Here is a 23,990-nt window from a genome sequence, read left to right as displayed (position 1 = left end):
TGTGGGATTTGCAAGTATCCTGACATCATCACCTTCCTTGGGAAGCCAATGCAAGATTTTATCAGAAGAATGATCTACAGTTATCATTTTAGAAAGATCATTCTAGCTGTAATATTGAGGACTGATTCAGAAGAGAGGGGTAAGAGAAGACTGAGGGAGGATATTAAGTAGCTACAAAATTGGGTTTCAAATAAAAGGAAGAACTCTACAGCCTTGAAGGGGAATATGCTATAAAGTTCAGTGCCCAATTTGGGGAAAGGGTAGGTATCTGAGTGAGGGAAATGTCAAGAGTTGTAGGGCTTCCTTGGTGGTGCAGTGGTTAAGAATCCGCCTGCCAATGCAGGGGACATGGGTTCAAGCCCTGGTCTGGGAAGATCCCACATGCCGTGGAGCAACTAAGCCCGTGCGCCACAACTACTGAGCCTGTGCTCTAGAGCCTGCAAACCACAACTACTGAGCCCACGAGCCACAACTACTGAAGCCTGCACGCCTAGAGCCCGTGCTCCGCAACAAGAGAAGCCACCGCAATGAGAAGCCTGCACACCACAATGAAGACCCAACACAGCCAAAACTAAATAAAATAAAATTAATTAATTAAAAAAAAAAAGAATTGTAAAAGGTCAGAAATTTTACACTACTTCCAAGCTAACAATTTAACCTGCCATAGTTTCATGGATGCTGAGAGCAGACACAGTCTCCTGTGTCAGAGACAAAGGAGAGTTTAATCCTCATAGCAATAACAGTAGTCAGAGTATCTGCATTTTTGTGCCAGTACCCTGAGCCTCCATGTCCATAGGGTGACATAAAGAAGGACCAGATGTCACTTGCACACACAACAGATTACATTACTGGTAAAGAACCCTGCATTTAGAGAGCCTAAAATTTTTATCATGAGCATTAAGCATGCTTGCCTTTTTCTCTAGAGGAAGATGCTATCTATATCTTCTAAGACTATGAGCAAATCTGCATGTTGTGCCAGAGAGAGACACTACTTCTGTCTTTCAAGACTCTTCACTCTACAAACATTCTTGTAAAGACAATGTTGAACAGTGGGCACTCAATGCCTGGCTTGCAAGATTTGCAGAAATGCAAGACACCCACAGAGAACTGTTTTGCAACAGAAACACCCAAGGAAAAGAAGAAATTAGAATGACTTCCAGTTCTGTGGCATGAACAACAGGTGAAGAAATTGTAGGAAAAGGAGGAGAAGGTTTGGTTTCATGTATGTATCAAAGCTGAAATGGTAAAGAGCGTGACACAAAAGTCTTCAATATCACAGTCACATGTGACAACAGTTAACCTCTAAGTTCACACAGAGTTTAGATTTCTCTTCTCAATACTGTAGTAAAGAATCTCCTTAACCAGTATAGTCCTTTCTGGAAGGACTGTTGCCTGTTGCCTGTTGACTGTTGACTGTTGCCTGTTCCTGTTGCCAAGTTTGAACCAATCACCAGCTTGAATATCTTGACCTACCTGTCCTTCTGGCCTTCTAAGAAGAATCGGTGAGACTAAGAGAAACCATTGCAAGAGCAGAATTAGAAGGAAACACATAATTCAGTCGTTGACACACTTTATGAGAACTGTAGATCCTACTCAAATTTCCTCGGACTAGGGACACAGACAGTTGTCTACAGGCTGTTATCATTCACAGGGCATCCTCCAAGCTAAAAGGAAGACCACTGAGTTTGTCATGAGCTGAACAATGATTTCGGAGACCCTCACACATCTATTTGCAGCCCCACTGTAGCATTGATTTCTGAGTTGTAATTCTGGTCACAATTGTTCATCTCTTCCAATAAACCACAAGTTTCTAAAACTAGGGAGTGTCTTATTCATCTTTATATTTTTCTTGCACCTACCTTCAGTCTGATTATGTTACATAAATCAGAAATGAAAAATGTATTTTAAGTTTAACGTTTGCATTTTAGAAGCTCCTTTGTCCTCCATACCATACATCTTGGATACCATCCAAAAAATTAAATTATCTTCAGAAATTAAGTAGAATGGCACAAACAGTTTCTACAAGCAAGATTTAGAAAATCTTATTTATATACCATTAATAGTTTATTCATGGATGAACAGAATTCTCTCATACCAAAAAAATGAATTGCTCTAATCTATATTTCCTTTCTTAAGGTCATAAGGCTTTGGTTACTTCAATAGAACAATAAATTGCTTTGTAAAGGAAATAGTGGCATCATTATATTAATCTACGAATTAAGTATAAAATTTTAGTTGCTCTGAATTTTAACAGCCCAATTACCATTTGTCTTGCCGGTAGCCTTTTTAAAGATACAATCTATTTACATGTGTTAATGTTTTTCAGTTGCTATAGATTGCCTAAGCCCCAAGGATTTTATCACCAAAACCATTACAACATTATAAAGTGATTTTGGTATTACACAGAGAACAGTCAGTGACTTTGTATACCACCATTGACTTACATCAGAAAATCCAAGGTCTAGAGTTTTGCCACTGAATGGGATGGTAATAATAAAAAATAAAATTGACAGAAAAGGAGGAGAGAGTTTTTAGATACCTGAATAAAATGATTTGGAGCTAGGTTGTGGAGATTTATTGGGATTTTGTTAAATCAAATACTTCTTCCTTAAAAAGTTCAGCTATTGTATTAGTTTCTGAGGGTTGCTGTTAACAAAGTACCACAGGCTGAATGCCCTAAACAACAGAAATTTAGTGTGTCACAGTTCTGGAGCTAGAAGTCCAAGATCAAGGTGACAGATGGGTTGGTTCCTTCTGAGGGCTGTAAGAAAGAATCTGTTCCTTGTCTCCCTCCTCTTCTGGTGGTTTGTCAGGAATCCTTGGCATTCCTTTCTTTTAAACACATCACTTCAATCTCTCTGCCTTGATATTCACGTGGAGTTCTCTGGGGGTGTGTGTGTGTGTGTCTGTCTCCAAACTTCCTCTTCTTATAAGGACATCAGTTATATTGGATTAGGACTCACCCTAATGACCTTGCGTACTTCTGTAAAGGACCCTATTTCCAAATAAGGGTCACATTCTGAGGTACTGGGGGTTAAGAGTTAATTCTGAGGGGGACATAACTCAACCCATAACAGCTGTTAATATCCAAACCCCAACTTTAACAAACCTCTTCTAACGTATTTGGCTCTGTTCCCCAGAACGTACAATCTCTTTCATTGACACATATTAGCCAATGAGAAATAAATAACACTCCAATGAACTTGGTTCATTGGAAAATAATTTTTCTCAATTGTATATTTCAGACATTCAGACACAATTTTTTTTAACATAAGCAAGAAGCAAAATTCCAACTGAAGTGAGATCAGAGTTGGGTGCATTACCACTCTCAACTTCTATCTAGAATTTCAAAGATCAAGTAAAAGAAACTGAATTATGAGCTTAATTATGTCAAAGTGCCTAGGACTGTTCTGAGCACATATAAGATCCTTAATAAATATCGGTTAACTTTCTTTAAATATAGCAGTTATAAATCCTAGGCTCAAGAAATAATTTATTTCTCTATTATCTACAAAGCAAACTAATTCCCTTACAAAGTCCCCACCCACTGGGTCAAGAGGAAATTCCATCGTAATGAGATTCTAATTGTTTTGCACAGACACATCTTGCTGAACTATCCCCATCTCATCTCTCCAGGTATAACTCTTTCCAGTTCAAAAGAAAACTCCTTATCTCCTTCTTTTCCGAATCACTACCTCTGACCTCAAATATTATTTGAAAAATAGATTTTATGCCACAGTATAATCAGAAACTGACTCATCAGCAATTAAAAACCCGTTCTTTCCTTCAGGACAAAAATATTTTAATATTCAAATCTCACAAGAAAGTAAAAAAAATTGTTTTAATCTTCTAACAAATTTTTTAAAAAGGACAAAGAAAAGAGAATTATGTTTCTGTAATAAAATTCATATTCAGGCTAGACTAGACTGTAACTCACCTGAGAGCAGGGGTCAGACCTATTGAACGCACCTCTTCATACACAGTGAGTTGATGAATGAATGAATGGATGAAAGTAGTTCTTTATCGATATGGACATAGGGAAAGCCCTAAGGTATCCTGATGGAAAAAATGGGGGGAAAGGCAATGTATTTTAGTTTAAAGGCTTACATTTTGTAGTGAGAAAATCCATGTTCAAATTCCAGTTCTTGATGTTTCACCCATTTTGAGCCTTGGTTTCTGTAATTGTAGGTAAAATGGAAATAAAATCTTTCAGAATTCTTGTGAAATTTAGAGATAATTTATATCAACTGCTTGATACATAAAAGTACTTCACATATGGGTAGTTGTGATATTTGTTATTATTACTGTTTTGCTGTTGTTATTGTTTTACATTCCCAACAGATCCTGTAGAGCTTGGTACATAGTTGCTGCTCAGGAAAATGTTAACTATGGAAAGCTGAAGCTTCCTCATGGTTTCAGCGTCAGATAGTCTGGGTCTACTGAATATTAAACTTCAGTGTCTCACACTAACACACTGTGGTAGATAGAATAACTCCCCCTAAAAAAGATGTCCATGTTCCAATCCCCAGAATTCGGATATGTTACTTTATATGACAAAAAAAAGGACTTCGTGGGTATGACTAAGTTAAAGATCTTGAGATGGGGAGATTATCCTGCTGGACCCAATGTAATCACGAGACTCATAAAAGGGAGCAAGAGGGTCAAAGTTAGAGAGAGAGAAGGGAGGCAGATTCAGAGGTTGGAGTGACCTTGGAAGGTGGAAGTCCAGGCTGCTATTGCAGAATACCACAGACTTAAAAAACATAGATTTATAAATCTTCTGATATTCCAGGAAGTGACTTCATGAGGGGAGAGAAAGACCAGCCAGAGTTGTGGCAGATTGCTGAGATTAGGTCCCTGCTATGGACAAGTACTAGTTTCCCAAGTACATTGACCGAGCGTGAGAAGCCAACACCATGGGAAGTCATTCTGCATCTACGCTCCATGGGACGTCTTCATCCTGTAATCCTTTTGCCTTTATTAAGTTGCATCTTATACGGCTTGTTTTGGTATCACAGAAGACTGCAAGAAAGAAGAGACATGATGGTCCAGAGTACATGGGATAAGAGGCAAGAAAGTCAGATAATGAGTGGATGGAGTAGGGCAGGCAGAGTAGCCAGCAGGACAGGAGAGAGCTGTGTGTAGGTGGTTCATTAGAGAGGTTCTGCAGAGAAGAGGAGAAAGTGTCCAAATTCCATGGTGATTTGTATGGTAGATTCTTCCCCAAAGGGAGAGATGCCAGTATTTCTTTGTCACTAGCTTGTTGAATATAACGAGAATCAGACACAGGTAACAGTGCAATAATAAGAAAACCAAGAATGTGCAGTATCCTGGAACCCAGCTGAAGAAAGTCTAAAGGGATGATCGTTCATGTCAAATGCTGGTGATAGGTCAGATAGGATGCAGCCTGAGTGGTAGCCTGAGATCTATAGCCGCTATATTTAAATAAAGCCAATTCATAGTTAATATAAACATCTGTTTTATGCCCAGAGAGTGCTAGGCACTCAGGCACCTAATGAAGACCATAACTTTTATTTGATATTTTCCCCCCTCTTAATTGTGACTGGGGGTGGCAATGAACCAAACTTTCACTTTCACTGGTGTTATTCACTCACTCCCACCCTGTTACTCCTCACCCCATGCAGGATCTACTCGGATCCCTATATACTCTTTGCTTTTTTCCAAACAATTCCCTCTCGTGTAATTTTCTACTTCGTGCTCCTCTGTCTTCACCCTTGTCCACCTAGCCATTCTTCAACCAAACTCAAGTGTCTCTTCCTCGACTGGAATAGCCCTCTTCTTTCTTTATTTTTGACTGACATTTGTTAGGAGCAACTCTATGCTGGTACTGAGCTCTCATTTTCTATGCATGGTCTCATTTAATGCTCAAAACAACCCAAGGAGGAAGGTCCTGTTATTATTCCCATGTTACAGAAAAGGCAAAGAGAAGATAAACAATTTGCCTAAGGTTCCCTTACTAGGAAGTCGTAGGGCTAGGTTTACAATCCAGGTCTGTTGGCTGAATTCAGAACTGGGGATCTTAACTTCTATATCACCCTCCCCTCCCATTGTCCCCTTATTCCCCTCCCTCCCCACTTCCTGCCCAGAGAGCCACTTGCTTCCTCTCCATGTACCTGAGCTCCTTCTTTCCTGGCAGTAGGGTACCTGTAGGATACTTCCTGTGTTGTTAAGCAGTTGAACACGTATCTGACTCATTGGACTCTGAAACTACACCTTTTCTCTTTTCCTCACTAGTGTATTCTCTGTGCATGGTGTAGGGATGTATATATAGTAGGATCTACAGTAGGGCCTTAGTGTTTGTTGACATCTTTCCCGTCTCCAGAGAAGAAAAACCTTCTATGTATTCTAGACTTAATACTCAACTTAACAGCAAAGTTTTCTGGTTGTCACATAAAAACAAATATATTAATAAGAAGTTTCTTCCTAATTCTAATTTTACCACATAAGCTCCCAGGGTGACATCATTTAACTGTTGTGGTTTTTTTTTTAACTGGAGAGTTATGATAGAAAAAAGCAGAAGAAAACAGATTTTTGATGGGTATTTTGATGTAATTGATGCTGTTTGTAAAGAAGTGCTCATTTTCCAAAACCTGAGGGTTCAGAGTATGTGAAATAAAGCTGAATATTAAGGGAATGTTTTTCACATGTTTGCTTCCTATGTAACAGTAGATACATTACTAAAACCATCAGTTCTATACTAGGATAGCGGTTTTTTGGGGGGTTTTTTTTGTTTTTTTTTTTTAATGTTTTAGTGGCACTAGGAACTGTACTAAACACTGTAGGTATTCTTTTTTTTTTTTTTTTTTTTTAATGGCTGTGTTGGGTCTTCGTTTCTGTGCGAGGGCTTTCTCCATTTGTGGCAAGCGGGGGCCACTCTTCACCGCAGTGCGCGGGCCTCTCACTGTCGCGGCCTCTCTTGTTGCGGAGCACAAGCTCCAGACGCGCAGGCTCAGTAATTGTGGCTCACGGGCCCAGCTGCTCCGCGGCATGTGGGATCCTCCCAGACCAGGGCTCGAACCCGTGTCCCCTGCATTGGCAGGCAGACTCCCAACCACCGCGCCACCAGGGAAGCCCAGGATAGCGGTTTTGAAAGTCATGAAGAGAAAGGTGCTTGTATATTTTTGCTTCTCAGGCTGAGACCTCTAGTCCATTATTAAGACAGTCAGCATTTTAATGAAAACTTTATCAGGTGTTGGCAAGACAGGTCTGAACTCTGAGCCCTAAACCAAAGAATAAGTTATGCACATTTGTTTGCTAATATGTGAATCATGTTCATTTTTTTTTTTTTTTACATCTATCATGGTAAATAAACTACTTTGAAGTCCTGTAGACAGAAATGCCACCTCCCATCAGTCCCGCCTCCTGACCGGATCTTCAAAGCTGGTCTTACCCTAAAAGGTCTCTTCCTGCTGGCAGCCCCACGCTGTGAGATGGCCCTCCGTGCCCAGCAGGCACCAACTCTACCCGTGCAAGGTCATGATGCTCAGGACCTTTGTTTCAGGAGGTTTGCTATCTTACAGAAGTGAAAAATGCAATCAACCTTAACCACATGGACCCTGCAGGGAACGTTGCTGTGGATAGATGTACTTTGGTTCTAGTAGGGTATTTACTCCCTGAAGTATTATGTGTCAGTTTCAAAAGTAACTAATTTGAATGGAAGTCTTTCTCAACAGCTTTTTATGTTTTCTTCTTCTTGAACCAGTAATCAAATGTCATTTGAGATTTTCTTCATCACTTAGTATCACCCACACAGACATTTCTTAATGAGCTCTGTTGCAAGGATATAGTCGTTCTGGGGTTTATTAAAATTGATCAGGATTTGGACCCTTGCACTAAACTTATAAACATGGTTTCTTTTTCCATTTAGCTCTTTTCTCATCATTTCCTGTGGACTCACTCTCTTCTGTGAATATAGAAGTCAACGACTGCAGATCTGAATTGCCTTGGATTTGGAAACCATTTATATCTATAGTAACCATAAATAAGTTGTGTGATATGGTCATAATTGTGATGTATGTGTGATAATAGTAAATACAGTTCAAGTGAGGGCCAGCTATGCCCTCCCAAGGATACTGTAACTGTGCCTTAGTACCTTGATTGAGTGTGTTTTTAGCAGCTCGCAGCTGCTGTATTTTTTTTATTCCTGGTTTGCAATTATACTCCAAATATATAAGGTTGCCAAGTAGATGGGTTCCTTAACAGACCAGGTACTAAAGCAGTGAGCTCATTTCTCTCATTCCTGTACTATTATGTTCATCTGTAGAGTTCAAAACAGAGCTTGTACCGTGTGGTGGGTAAGAGACTGGGCTCTGTAACCTGGCCTGGCAGCTTGCATATCCTTTCTCAAGCACTTATCAGCTGTGTGACTTTACGCAGGTTGTTTAACTTTTCTGTGCCACGATTGTTTTCTTATAAAATAAAGGTAATGAAAGTGCCTAACTAAGGGGCTATTGTGAAGAGTAAATATGTGGCATCCATAGCGCCATGCTTAGCACATACTGAGCATTCAGTGAATGTTGGCTTTTATTAACATTGTTGTGGCCAAACGGAACTGTAGATACTTGGTGTTTAATTGAGTCACTACAGGTGCTCCATATCCATGATCCATCTTTAATTCCACTTCCTGCAAAGACATTTTCCAAATGTAACAGACCCTGTCTTTAAAATACCAGGGGAAAGTTGATCTGCTTTTCTTTTGGTGCTTATCTTGCTGTACCTGCCATTGCAGTTATGGAAAAAAGCTCAGAAGAGAGCAAGAACCACTGTATTGATCGCCAGGACCTAAAGCGCCCAAGACCGATCAAATACTAGTTTTGAACTGAGAATAGACATATATTTATATATCAGGCAGCTCTTTCACTCAAAAGTCATATATCAATTACTCCTTGAGGAATATCCCCAATTAATAATAATCTCACAGAGGAACACTTGCCTTGAGAGTGAGTAATGTTTACCAGAAAAATAAAATTTTCCAAGTGCTTTTTTGGGCTGCTAAATCTCAGCTATGCACATCAGTAGAAAAACCAACCACCTCAAAGAATGCGACTCAGTAATAGCAACAGGACTTTACTCTCATGCCCAGACCTTTTGCTGGGAAAAGGAAAACCAATACCCCACAGGGGATCCTCCAGGTTGACTTCCTCCGGGGTTGCCCTGCTCTGGCAATGTGAGTTGACAGCCCAGATGGAACATGTTGAAACACTTGGATGCTCTTCCAACAACGTCAAGCTGAAGCATGTGGAACATCTCTCTGATATAACTACCCTTTCACATACTCTCCCAGTTCCCTCAAGTGAAGAAGGGAGGAATGTGGATTAAAGGCATAACACCTGATCAGTGGTAACTAGTCTCTTTGGATCATTGTTCATAGGTTACAGTACCGGACAGTTCACAGTCTATGAAAATATTCATGGACTCCACTCAAAAATGTGTTATGACTAAAGAAGAAAAGTTGCGCTCCATAGGGTATATATATTGTGTGGTCACTTCTAAAGACAAAAATCGTCTTTGAGGGAGGTTTAGAAAGAAAAAGAGAGGTTCATGTTAGTTAGGAGGAGGTGACCTGAAGAGAAGCATGACTGTCCTGAGGAGAGGGAGGAACTCGGCCTCGGGAGAAAGTACTACAGGCAGGACCCAAGTTTCCCGATTTGCAAATAAACTTACCAGCACTTCCCCCCGCCCACTCCAACACCAGCACCCCCAGTTCCAGCTGCTCCACTTCCCTGCTTTACCTCCTCTGAGGGGGGCTCTTTCCCCCTCTAACCTCCCTTAGCCTCTCCTTGCTGCAAGACAACCAAGCTAGACTGGACTCTTTATACCACCTTCTGGCAACACCTAAAAACGTTTTAAAAGGGTGTGTTTTTGTTTCTTTTACTCAGAAGTATTCCCAAAGGTTTCACCTAGCTCTTCCTTTTCTAATTAAATAAGCTTTAAAAAAGAAAAAAACATTTAAGATAACTAGAAATTGGTTTCATACTGTTAAATAGTGTAACATATACTACTTTGTACTCTAGTAGCGTAAGTTGTTGTTAAGGATCCTTTATCACCATTCTTATTTGTGTATTCTTAGTTTTGTGCTACTGATTAGCAATGAACTTTTATGATGTAAGCTTCTTTTTTCAGTTGAAAAAAAGCAGAACTACCACTGAAACAATGAAGCAATAGTAATATGAAATATATGAAATAATAATAATAAATAAAATTTTAATGTCAGGAAGAATATAGAGACAGAATCATATTCTGTTCTTGGTGAGCTTTTAGGGTTTCAGAACTTCATTCTCACACGTCACTGAGAAGCACAAGATAATTGGCTGCACTTCTGCTTTCCTAAGTAAATCCCTCCTCAAATGTCTACAACAATCATAGACTGCTATTATTCCCCTCCCTTCCAATAAAACCTCTACAAATTATTGATATTTCTCAGACCCTCCTTTGTTCCCAAAGTTCAGTAACTTGGAAAATATGTGGTGTGTCCTACTTAAAGACTAAAGCTTCCATACAAGAGAATGGTTGAATCTGAAGAAGCCTCATTAGAGTGTTTGGATTGTTCAAGATAGAAGGGATGTGAACAAATAGCTACAGTCATGGACGTGTCCGTGGATGAAAAGAAATGTTGACTTAAAAGAAAATAACAAAGAGAGGGTTTTAGATTTAGAAAGAAATTTCCAAACTCTCATTCATTGGCTGGAGAAATGGAGAGACATAACCAAGGTCATACATGGCTTACTGGTAGCCGTGTGGGACAAGAGCCAAGAATCTCTGATCTCCAGCTCATTGGACCTTCCTACAACAGAGAAGGAGATTCCAGCCATGTTGAAATAATGCCAGTGAAGCTAAACAGGACAGTGACAGCAGTGGTCCCCCTCTAAATCTAGACTTATCTGGATGCATTGTTCTAGGCTGCATGCAATATATAGAATTCTATGTAGAAGAAGGGGAAGATCTAATCATAATTGGATGTACATCAAACCTCCTTGCCCACAGTTTTAGATAACTCCATGAATAAAGAGCCAAGGCCTTTTATATCTTCTTCTTAAAGTTTGATATATATACACAATGGAATATTACTCAGCCATAAAAAAAATGAAATATTGCCATTTGCAGCAACAGGATGGGCCTAGAGATTATCCTACTAAGTGAAGTAAGTCAGATAAAGACAAATATCATATGATATCACTTATACGTGGAATCTAAAAAATAATACAAATGAATCTATTTACAAAACAGAAACAGACTCAGAGACATAGAAAACAAACTTATGGTGACCAAAGGGGAAAGGGGGAGGATAAATTAGGAGTATAGGATTAATGGATACACACTACTGTATACAAAATAGACAAGCAACAAGGATTTACTGTATAATACAGGGAATAATATTCACTATTGTATAATAACCTATAATAGAAAATAATCTGAAAACAATATATATATATACAACCGAATCACTTTGCTGTATATCTGAAACTAACACAATACTGTAAATCAACTATACTTCAATTAAAAAAAAAAGAAACAAGGGCTAGTTTTGGATTTCTTGCCAATCACAGAAACAGATTTCAGTAGATTGTTACACTAAAAGTTAATTAGGTGAATTCTGAAGCTGTTTTACTCTTGGATGTGTAGCAGCTGTAGACATGGTCCTCCAGTTTGCACAAGGAACCTCTGGTACAGGCTTCAAATGAGGCAGCCGATGGGTAACATCCCTCTTGCATATCTCAGTTCCAGCAAAGCCAAACTTCTGTGTAACCGTTGTCTGTTCTAATCTCTCTCAGGCAAGGATTTCAATGGAAGTTCTACTTCTGTAAATAGAAAAACATCACATCTGATTTTTATCATATTGAGCTAAGGAGAATTTCCTTCCTGTAATGGTTCTCTCATTAAAACTAGGACACTCTTACTATTTTTCAAATGACTTTTGCATCTGCACTTGAGGAGGAAGTGAGGAGGCAGACCCATTGCTGTCTGGAATCCAGCATGCTTCCCCAGCATAGAAGGTACTGTGCTCAATGTCACTCTTGTTGAACACATGAGAGGCAGACATGCTGGGACATCCTCAGTCGTGTGAAGTCAAAGAAGCGTTTGCTGCAGGCTTTGGCTTGGCAAGCTTTGAAACATTCCCCAGCTTTTCGGAGGTATTATTATATTTTCCACACATAATGGATCCACTTTTTTATGCTGCTAAAATGTGGTATATGGGAAACACAAGATGGAAAACTGCCTGTGTTTACAGAATTCTAGTTACTGTATGTTTCTGTGATCTACACACACAAGTTAGGACCTGGGCTCAATCAGGAGAGCAATTACCCCTGACATATCACATTACTGAGCCACTAATTGGTATATGAAATGGGGTATCCAGGCATTCAGAGAACAAAGCATAAGTAGTACAAACTAGTGGCTAAGTATGTGGCCTCAGACACATTGTTGCCAACATATGAAATGAGAACATTTATCCTTTGGATTTGTTGCAAGTATTAAATGGTATAATGCAAGTACAGCAGTACATTCTAAAAATGTTACCTACCATCAGCATTACATGATGCTAGAATCCTGGGTTGAAAGTGGGAACAAGACAATAATCCAGACTTTATTTAAATGATTAGGAATAGGAAAATATTTGAAATCATTTGATCAACTGATCTTTTAAAGATTTGGAATAACACTGGCTTATCCTTAAATAGCCTTCTTTAAACAGTTCATTTCACATCAGGTGCCTAGCATAGTGTTTTGCATGTAGTATTGGTACAATAATTGTTCGTCAAATAAATGAATTTTAAAATGAATGAACAAGTGTATTGTTATCCATCACATAGTATATGATTTGTTCTTTTATGAAAAAATTGCGTAGAAATTTATCTTTACCCTCCATTTGTCTGGACATATATGGGAGCTGCAGAAAGATTTGAATACAAGTCCATGAATTTCTGGCCCTCATTTATATGAATGTGCTCATTTCTAGTGATAATATATTAGTCATAATAATAATATCTTACTATTGTAGGGTAACTCAACAGTTTTCGAAGCACTTTCACATAGACTTCATGGGAGAAGTAGTTGGGGATCATTGTCATTATTTTACAGAAAATAAAAAATGTTCAACCAGATTGTAAATTAAATGAGTAAATGAAAGAAAGGGAAGAGTGTCCGCACGTGACTAGTTCTCAATACATGTTTCTTGGATGGATGGAATACATCTTTCACCATAACAAAACCAGTTATACATATTCTAAATCTACTGCTTTTTCTACTACTTCAAAACAAAGATAGTAAAGAACTATATCTTAGTGCTTGTATCTATTTCTAATTTTACCATCTTTTTATATGTTTATGGCAAAATTATTTACCATATTTGAAAAGCAAGTTAATCCGTGCACAAATAATTTTCAGTACCTACTAAGTATTAGATATTGGTGATATAAATGTGGAAAGGAAGAACTTCTTCAAGGAGTTCATATTCTATTTGGGAGTTGGAGAGCACTGACAGGAAACACTACAACAGAAGCATAAATGTAACCTTTTCCATGATTGCTAATTTATGGAGAAGATAAAATGGAATAATATGATAGAGTCTAGAATATAGGACACGGGGTTGGGGAAGGTTAATGTTTTGCACAGTTAATTGAGAAGTCTTTTCTGAAGAGGCGAATGGGAAGAAGGCTGTTGTGAAGATGTTGAGAAAGAGTCTTAGTTTTTCTTTCAATAAACCTTTGTTTGTAAATGGCTTTAAGATATCTATAATTATATACTTCTTCTTCATATATTATTCAACATGATTACAGAAGCCTATTAATTTATAAAATCTTCATACCTTTTTATTATTACTTATAAGCATTCTATATTAATTTTTAAAACACTGCTAATTCTCAGTACTTTTTTATTTTTAATTTTTATTTATTTATTTATTTATTTATGGCTGTGTTGGGTCTTCGTTTCTGTGCGACGGCTTTCTCTAGTTGTGGCAAGCGGGGGCCACTCTTCATTGCGGTGCGCGGGCCTCTCACTATCGCGGCCTCTCTTGTTGGGAGCACAGGCTCCAGACGCGCAGGCTCAGTAGTTGTGGCTCACGGGCCTAGTTGCTCCGCGGCATGTGGGATCTTCCCAGATCAGGGCTCGAACCCGTGTCCCCTGCATTGGCAGGCAGATTCTCAACCACTGTGCCACCAGGGAAGCCCTCTCAGTACTTTTAAAGCTACTTAATAATTATATTTTACAGTGAGGTTGTTTATGCATATATTTTAAAATCTCTTTTGTCTCTTTCTATTTCTTGCTCTAATTGGATTAAGTCAAATTGTAGGAACTAAAATTTTCCTTTTATCCTTTTTAAAAAATTCCATTCGGATCAAAACAGTCTGATAAAAATATTGGTACCAAACGATTTAAGACTAGCTGGAGTAAGATAAGAAGATCAGGAAGGCAGGAACAAATGACTGTGCCTTTTTTCCGAGATTTTGATTGGATGCTCGTTATTAGTTTTGATGTAAATAATGGTTAGTGAAATTCATGATTCAAGCAAAGCTCAAGAGATCTGGCATCTTTCACCATAACAAGACTAAATTTATAGTAAATCTGAAATAGAACCCCAAGGAAAGTCTTGCAAAGAGCCTGTAACTTTACAGTTGTTGAAGATTTTTGCAATGAAAATACCCAGAACAAAACAAATTGTAGCATGCATGGGATCCTCTCCTGACCAGCTTGATGCACCTCGGTGGATGCATCATGATGGCAAGTTAGGGGACAGAATCCACGGCCTGCTATCTGCTGTGTATTTCAGGCAGAGGAACAACCTGCAGACGAGAGAACCCAGTCTGTCCAGTCCACTGATTCAATGGCAAATTTTAAGAATTCTGTTTGCAATTTTCAAACATACATACAATATAATGCCTAAATTGAGAGTAAAAATTTAAACTATGGTGTTTCTGTGTTCAGGAGTAAACAAGGGAAAAAATATACAAGGATAATAAGAAGCGATAAAAGCAGCATGGTGGGAGTGGGGGGTAGGGGCTGTGAAGATACAGACATTTATTCACTATATAACTTAAGAATTTTAAGCCACCAAACTCAGTCTTTTCAAAGGCATTTAATGCAATTCAACTCAATTCAATATAATATTGAGTGCTTAGTATGTGCCAGAACTTGGATGCAGGTCAATTTTAGCAATATCTTCAAAACCAAGCCTAATGCCTAGTATATGCACCGTAAATACTTCTGAATGAATAAAAGAATGAGTGAAATAAAACTGCATGGCCCATTCAAGGATCTGATTCCAAAACTAAAATCAACCATGCTTTTTCTTTTGATCTGATTCCATCTCTTATGTTCACTATCTCACTTAATGATAGTCGTATGTTTCTAGTCACCCAAGTTGACTTTAGCTATTTCCTCACCTGGATTGGTTTTTCCATTACTGTTACAACACTTGACCACAAACTTATTGGCTTATAACAAAACCCATCTATTATCCCACTGTTCTGTAGGTCAAAAGTCTCAGTGAGCTCATCTGAATTCTCAGCTCAGGGTCTCGCAAGGCTGAAATCAAGGTACTTGCTGGGCTGGCTCTTTTTGGAGGTTCTGGGTGAAGAATCGCCATCCAAACTCATTCAAGTTGTTGGCTGAATTTAGTTGCTTACAGTTGCAGGATAGAGGCCATCATTCTCTTGCTGGCTGATGGCTGGGAGTCACCTGCAGCTTCTAGAGGCAGTCCTCAGCTCTGCCGTTCCATCTGCAACCAGCAGTGGCCAGTCGTCCAGTCCTTCTCATGGGTGAGTTGAGTGCTTCTCATTCTTTAAATCTTTCTGACTTTCTCCTCTGCTCCCAGGCAGAGAAAACTGTTTTTCAAGGGCTTATGTGATTAGACTAGCCCTATCTGGACAATCTCCCCTTTGTCATATAACAAGACATAATCACAGGAACAGTGTCAGGGGGTGAGGGTTGTGGAGGCCATCCTGAAATTCTGCTTAATCTACTCCCTATAACTTCTCACTTTGAATTGTCAAGCGTTACAGATTCTCACATTCACTCCCTTGCGTTACTACTACATACAAATTAAGGAAGTGGGCTCGTGTATTTGCCAGGAAGTGGTAGGAACTAAAGAACAGATGTCTCCCCTAGGCAGTAGCCCAATGTTAGGTTTTAAATAAAAGCCTAAACATCCAGATTTGGAGAGAAAAGTAGCTATTTTAGCTATATCAATATATTTTTTAAAATCTATACAGATCAAAACAAACATTTTTGCTGGCTGCATCTAACCCTGGTTTATCATGTTATAATCTCCACACTAGACTCTGCACAGATTTTTAGCTCTCCTCAAAACAGGGGCTATAAATGTATATCTCCAACATCTGGAATTTCTCTGACACCTGTTAGGTGCTCAATTAATGTGTATTCAATGAATTAATGGTAACGTTAATCTTTTAGTTAAAATAAGGTAATGGTGTATGTCATCTGCCTCTTTCACAGGAATGTAATGAGAATCAGATATTTTTTTATCTCCTTAGATAATAGACACTGCACCTGATTTACGATCACAAGAGTTATTTTAATAAATGAGGAGTATGGTGTGTTTCAATGTGCAACTCTATCACTGAAATTGAGATTGCTCAAGAAAATTAATTAGGCCTTTGACAATATTTATATCCACATTATTTAGAGATTTCCCAAAAGCATTTATTCTGTGTATGAAGCCATACTTTAAATACCCACAACTCCCTGAGCTAGTTTATTGGATACTTTACAAATGGACTTTTTACTCTACCTGAGGCCCAGTGTTTTGAGTACGTTATCAATCCCTGCTACACCAAGAATTTCTCACATGGCTCTTTACCAGTGTAATAGTCATACCTAATATTATATTTAGCAGCAACTTTGATGTTTCTTCCAAAATTGAAATGTTATATGTTTTCAAAAAATAAAACGGCTCAAATGATTGAGTGGGTGCTGGGTAGGAAAGGATTAAGAGCATGAACGAGGACTTTACTGAATTATCTCAGTCAATGACATAGATAAAAGGTCCATCAACATGCAATAAATTTTGAACTCCTGGGACAATTATCATGCTTCATTTCCTTGGACCCTCATGCTATTTGTTTCCATAGCAAAGAAAATGCATCGTTGAGCTCAGAAGCTATCAACAAGGAAAGGTAGAAGAACTGCCAATGTTATTGCTACTGTACAAAGATTAATGGCATCCACTGGATTAGCCTGAAAATAAATTCGGAGCTAGAATGTTGTCACAGTGTCACTTAACTGTCAAAATTAAAGTGTATGGGCTTAGATAAAAGATTAAAAACAAAAGCTTGCTCTGGGTTCATCAATAAATATATGGCTTCACAGATGTTGTCTCCCAGCAGATACATAAAAGTGTTATTATTCTCTCTTTAATACCCAAATAGTAAGTTGCAAAGGGGCAAGGCACTGGATTCAGATAAATCATTAGCCATTTTCAGCAAGCAAGTCTTAATTTTTCATTTGAAGTTTTATGTGCTTTATGAAAAGAATGACATTTATAAACTGAAAGGAAACCTGGCATTCTTAAAAATTGTGGAGAAAGTTAATCTATACTTTGAGGTAGAACATTCTGATTTTTATTCTATGATTACCTGTACAAAACTAAATTTAGTTATCCAACCAATAATGTCTAGTATGCTATGCCAATTGAATTAATACTGAGTTCTCAGAAAAATAAATGAAACGAAATGAGTTATTTTAAGGGAAATAAATCTCAATCATATAAGATAGCTGCTTTTCAAATAATATCAGTTGGAATTTTAATATAACTTATGAGAATTTTGTTTTCTTCCTTTTGGAAGGGATGTTTTAAGTCAAATATAGTAACCAAAATCTACAGTTTGGCTTTCTTCCCTCCAGGCATTCTTATGTTCAATTCCCACTATTTTTAGCTTTCCGCAGTTGCTCCAAGAACATACCTTTTCTCAGAAAGCAATATTTTCTCCCTTCAAAGAGAAAAATTCAGGAGAAGTTCAGAAAATGCAGACGCTCTAAAAATGTACTTGGCCTGCTTCTTCTTAGAACTGAAAAACAATTGGCTCTCTTCAGTTCAGCCTCTCTAAAGAACAAAGGCAACAGCAGAATTTGTTGTAACTAACTTGACCAACGATTAACTATTAAACGACTTCAATACCTTCAAACCACTTATGTTCCCTACTGTTAGCTGACTTAGCTTATTGTCACTGATTGTGAGAGTCAAGACTGGTCTTGATAGTCTACAACATATTAGCCCAAGAGACTCCACTGCCTTTTTAGTTTTTCTGTTTAAGAAAATTGGGCGCTTGGCAGTATAATCATATCTGACTAGCACGTGATGATCAGGCAGGGTACGCAGTAATTGCATTTATGTCTTATTGTAGGGATGTGATATAATGATATATTATAGAGATGTGATATAACGTGGTATGTGATACAATGAGTTACAAATAAACAAGAACAGGTGATACTAGTATAAAAATACCTAGAAAAGTGTGAGGTCGGGCGTCAAGTATAATTCACAGGAATGAAAATGATTAAAAATGAAAACTGACTGTGGTGATTTCTACTTTCTAGGGGCTAGAGTAGTTGTTTGGATAATTAATAGTGAAAAAATAAATTTCTATTGTGGTCCCTTCCACGTACAGAAGTTGTTGCAGGGGCATGGGGTGGGGAAGGTGACGTTTTAAAGCCTCTGCTATATGATGAGGTCGTTAGGTGGATCTTTGTGGATTGCTGTGTATCAGTGAGTCCTTTGGAGATAAGAGGAGGCTCAGAGGTGAGTGGATCATGGAGGGTTAACTTGAAAGACACTATAAGGTGTTGGGCCAAAAAATAAAGGAGTAGAGTGAGGGAGGGGAGGCCTTAAGAAAGGGATGGATCTGAGTACCATGACTAGAGTAGTAAAGGCGACCAGAAGACTTAAGAACAGAGATGGGCAATAATTAATTTTGAGTTATATGCATTCCACAGCTGTAAAAAAGTCACTGTGTCGTTCATAAACTTGGGTACAATCTGAAATAAACACAGCGCCACCAGTCTGGTGAACGCAATCATTTTCAAGCATTAGCTCAAATGTCATCCTCTCTTTGTGACTTCTCCTGACCCACCCATCTCCTGGGAAATCCACCAGAGAAAATTAACCGTTTCTCCTTTTTTAATCAATGTTCATTGAAATATAGTTCATTTACAATGTTGTGTTTAGTTTCAGGTGTACAGCAAAGTGATTCAGTTATATATATTCTTTCTTAGATTCTTTTCCAGTATAGGTTATTACGAGATACTGAGTATAGTTCCCTGTGCTATACAGTAGGTCCTTGCTGCTTATCTGTTTTATATATAGCAGTGTTTATATTTTAGTCCCAAACTCCTAATTTATCCCTCCCCCACCCCCTTTCCCCTTTGGTAACCACAAGTTTGTTTTCTATGTTTGTGAGTCTATTTCTGTTTTGTAAATAAGTTCTTTTGTATCATTTTTTAGATTCCACATATAAGAGATATCATATGATATTTGTCTTTCTCTGGCTGACTTACTTCACTTAGTATGATAAATCTCTAAGTCCATCCACATTGCTGCAAATGGCATTATTTCTTTCCTTTTTATGGCTGAGTAATATTCCATTGTATATATGTGCCACATCTTCTTTATGCATTCCTCTGTTGCTGGACACTTAGGTTGCTTCCATGTCCTGGCTACTGTAAATAGTGCTGCTGTGAACATTGGAGTGCATGTATCTTTTTGAATTAGAGTTTTCTCTGAAAAGTAACCTTTTCTTGCTCTGTGTCCTCATAGTACCTCATCCATAACTTCTAGAACTTACCTACCTGAATTATATGGTATTGCTTTGAAAATCTGTCTCATCCATAATACCATGAACTATTTTAAGTCAGGGGCCTTTTCTAGTCATCTGTGTAGCCCTGAAATCCTAGCACTATGCCTGGTTGGCACATAATAACCATTCAACACATCGTGGCAATCTTCTACAAGTGAACTTTTCAAAAAGAAAGAAAAGGTAAAAATAAAAATCTTCAAAAACCACTTATTGATCAGATAGATAAATTAGCTTAAATAGAGAGAGAGAGAGAGAGACCAAAATTGTATTGTATTGTATTGGTACTTTAATTGTATTAAAGTACCAATTAGTGTGGACCTCTAATGTTTGGCAGGTCATTGTCTAGGACACATGTCACTTTGTACGTGAGTCCCTTGTAGTATTTAGAAGGTTGTATTGCTACTAATTGTTTTCAAATCTTTCACTAGACTGTAAACCCTGTTGATGCCAAGACTGTTTTATATACCTGTATACATCCCCAGCAGCACAGTACCTGACATATATAATAAGGGTCTAGAAAAGTTTGAGAAAGGAAGAAGGAAAGGGAAGAAAGAAAAGGGAAAAGTTTAAAAGGGTGGAAAAAAAAAAAAAAAGACAAAGGGTAAACCCTTAAAACTGTAGTATAAAAATATTACAAAAGAATTTTTTGCCAGGTTGGGGGTGTCTAGGCCAAATAAGGCTCTCAGACATGTGAGAGTTTCCAAGTTGACAGTGACTGAGCCAAAAGAAAATCTGATTCTTTCCCGTCTCCTCTTTGTTCCTCAGGTGCCACATGTGTATCTGACTAACGTCAAAACAGAAAGCTGGACTCTGTGTACAAAAATGTGCTGGCGAGCCATCCAGTGACCTTTAAGAATCAATCATTGCAAACGGGCATCGGGGCAAGAGGAAATGATCTTCAGCTGGGCCATTTCTCTTCTGCACACGCTGGCTGGCGAAGAGGCAAGCATACAGTTACAAGGAGCACAATTTTTGTTTTCAAACTGCCTGCCCAAACCTTCCAGTATTTTCCATAGCTTTACTGCAAAAAATAACACAAGTCTAAAAGGATGTGAAAACTCCCTCCATGTCTTGAGACAATTCCCCTCCCCGCAGCTCAGCCTAGTGGCCTCTTCTTACTCAGCCAGTGTGATCTGCGTCAATTGTTTTAGCAGCCAGATACCGAGAACAAATATTGGCCTTTCTCCTTCCTGTGTCCCTGAGTTCTCCCTTTATACACGTGCACCTGGCAATTCCCCAAAGTCAGGAGGTATTGCCTAGCTCATATTTGCTAGCTCAGTGTGGATAAACACAGTTCATCAGTAGCTACCAGCCCTCCTTCCTTCCTCAACCCTCTTCTTTCTTTCCCAGTGTAGGGTCCAGCTGCCTACCTGGGCGTCTTTTTAAAATACCTTGTAGAGTGGGATGGTAGGCTCATACCTTTCCAGATCTCTAAAAACAGATAGAAAATATTGTTTGTAGAATAATATTACTCCTTTGACATTTGTTAAAGTTCTGGCTCACAGGCTTATACATTGTTTGCCATTGAATAGTTAATGGGAATCGTCAGTTCCTGTTATTCTTCTAATGAAGACACAAGTGCGTGCAGGAAATGTGTTTTGTTTATTTCTTTGTTTCTCTGTTGTTTGCTTTTGGAACAGAAGGAGGAGGTGAGGAAAGGAAGTTGCTTTGTTTTTTAGAATACATTCTTTTAAGGTTAAAAAAAAATCTGGTACATCAGCTTTCAAAAATCATACTGTGTCAGTCAGAACTTTGGATATAGGTCATTTCTTCCTAAAAGATAAATTTCTAGTTTAAGGAGGTCAATCAGAAATGAAGGTAAGCTGCTTCTGCTACTGCTAACATTTAAAAAGCAATGTTATATTAGAATAATTCGACTTTGGATATAAGATTTTGTCAACAGCTGATGATAAGTACCTGCCTGGCTGAAGAAGTTTACATGATGCTCAGAAGTGAATCTAATATTGTAGACACAATACTGTTGATTAAAAATATCTTCCCATTTTGAACAAATCTGTAAACTACAGTACCTGTAATAGTCACTGTATATCTGGCTGTGAATAAATGTGAAGATGTAAATGCTTGTGAAAGAAATTCATATTATATCCCCTGCTAAAAAACTTTATTAGGTTTGTCTTTTCTTTTTCAGATATCATATGGGAATACATTTCAAAATCTCTTCATCTTTGTCCTCCGCTGTTCTTATTTCTTCTTAGAAATTTTCTGTGAATGTGTCTTTTGAGCTTTAAGAATGCATTCCTATGAGCTCAAAGCCTACCTAACCAGAGGGAGAGGCTTCTTTTCAACAAGCTGGTATAAAACTAGGTTTGTCATACAATACATTTGACATCACTCCACTGGTAGGAGACATCATAAATTAAGGAAGCTACTTTCTCCTGCAGAGTACAGATGAGACTCAACCCTGCCAAATACAGAGCTCAGACAGCTAAGGAAACCTAGCTCTTGGACTGGTTATAGAGCTGAAGGAGGTCAATTCGATTCTCTAAATTCCTTCTCAATGCCTTATACAAGCATATTTTGTTTTATTCCACTTCACAGATACTGCATTTTTTACAAATTGAAGGTTTGTGGCAACACTGCAAAGCTATTCGGCACCATTTTCCCAACAGCATTATTTATTTATTTATTTATTTCCATTGAGATGAGACAAGCTCTTTATTATGACTCATGTGTATGTACAAGATCATATATTTATATTTCCACACTGTGAGCAGATCTGAATACTTCAGAAAATCAAAGAGGGAATAATAAACCCAAGATTAAAGTATTGAAATGTAATAAAATTAATCTTTTCACAGTTTGTACACGCACAGAAGATTTTGAATACTTAAAGTCTAAGTACATTAAGCTAAGCAGGATGGGTTTCCATATCAATTTATATTTTTGAATGTTGATGTTGAATTCAGTGGTGCTGTATTACTGAAATACAATATCATATATCCCACATAAAAGAGATTGAGAATCACATGGCAGTATACGCTTGTGATGTTTATGACCCGCATTACATGATGTTGCTAGATGGCAAATGGCATATGTCTATAGTCTCATTTATTTTCTTTTTTTAAAATTTATTTATTTATTTTTAACATCTTTATTGGAGTATAATTGCTTTACAATGGTGTGTTAGTTTCTGCTTTATAACAAAGTGAATCAGCTATACATATACATATATCCCCATATCTCCTCCCTCTTACATCCCCCTCCCACCCTCCCTATCCCACCCCTCTAGGTGGTCAAAAAGCACCTAGATGATCTCCCTGTGCTATGCAGATGCTTCCCACTAGCTGTCTATTTTACATTTGGTAGTGTATATATGTCCATGCCACTCTCTCACTTCGTCCCAGCTTACCCTTCCCACTCCCCATGTCCTCAAGTCCATTCTCTAAGAAGTCTGCGTCTTTATTCCTGTCCTGTGCCTAGGTTCTTCAGAACCATTTTTTTTTCTAGATTCCATATATATGTGTTAGCATACGGTATTTGTTTTTCTCTTTCTGACTGACTTCATTCTGTATGACAGACTCTAGGTCCATCCACCTCACTACAAATAACTCAATTTCATTTCTTTTTATGGTTGAGTAATATTCCATTGTATATATATGCCACATCTTCTTTATCGATTCATCTGTCGATGGACACTTAGGTGGTTTCCATGTCTTGGCTATTGTAAATAGAGCTGCAATGAACATTGTGGTATATGACTCTTTGTGAATTATGGTTTTCTCAGGGTATATGCCCAGTAGTGGGATTGCTAGGTCATACAGTAGTTCTATTTTTAGTTTTTTAAGGAACCTCCATACTGTTCTCCATAGTGACTGTATCAATTTACATTCCCACCAACAGTGCAAGAGGGTTCCCTTTTCTCCACACCCTTTCCAGCACTTATTGTTTGTAGATTTTTTGATGATGGCCATTCTGACTGGTGTGAGGTGATACCTCATTGTAGCTTTGGTTTGCATTTCTCTAATGATTAGTGATGTTGAGCATCCTTTCAGGTGTTTGTTGGCAATCTGTATATCTTCTTTGGAGAAATGTCTATTTAGGTCTTCTGCCCATTTTTGGATTGGGTTTTTTGTTTTTTTGATATTGAGCTGCATGAGCTGCTTGTAAATTTTGGAGATTAATCCTTTGCCAGTTGCT

General features: G+C 38.1%; 1 protein-coding gene across 5 annotated transcripts in view; it reads left to right on the top strand.

Annotated features, from left to right (window-relative positions):
• LOC309666889 (uncharacterized protein) overlaps positions 1–23,091 on the top strand; it is a 307,631-nt gene extending 284,540 nt beyond the window's left edge. The window contains exons 5-7 of one of the 5 annotated variants that reach the window (XR_014267319.1): positions 15,495–15,557; positions 15,650–15,779; positions 20,598–23,091. Coding sequence is in view for 1 of the 5 variants with exons in the window: in XM_082475012.1 (XP_082331138.1) it covers positions 7,344–7,547 (204 nt within the window). In the remaining 4 variants the exon portion in view is untranslated. The other 4 variants (XR_014267320.1, XR_014267318.1, XR_014267317.1 and 1 more) reach the window with 4 other exon arrangements.
• The last annotated feature ends 899 nt before the right edge of the window (positions 23,092–23,990 follow it).

This window comes from Balaenoptera physalus (assembly GCF_965194825.1).
Source record: "Balaenoptera physalus genome assembly, chromosome: 9".
NCBI classification, from domain to species: domain Eukaryota; kingdom Metazoa; phylum Chordata; class Mammalia; order Artiodactyla; family Balaenopteridae; genus Balaenoptera; species Balaenoptera physalus.
This window is presented reverse-complemented; position numbering and strand designations above follow the sequence as displayed.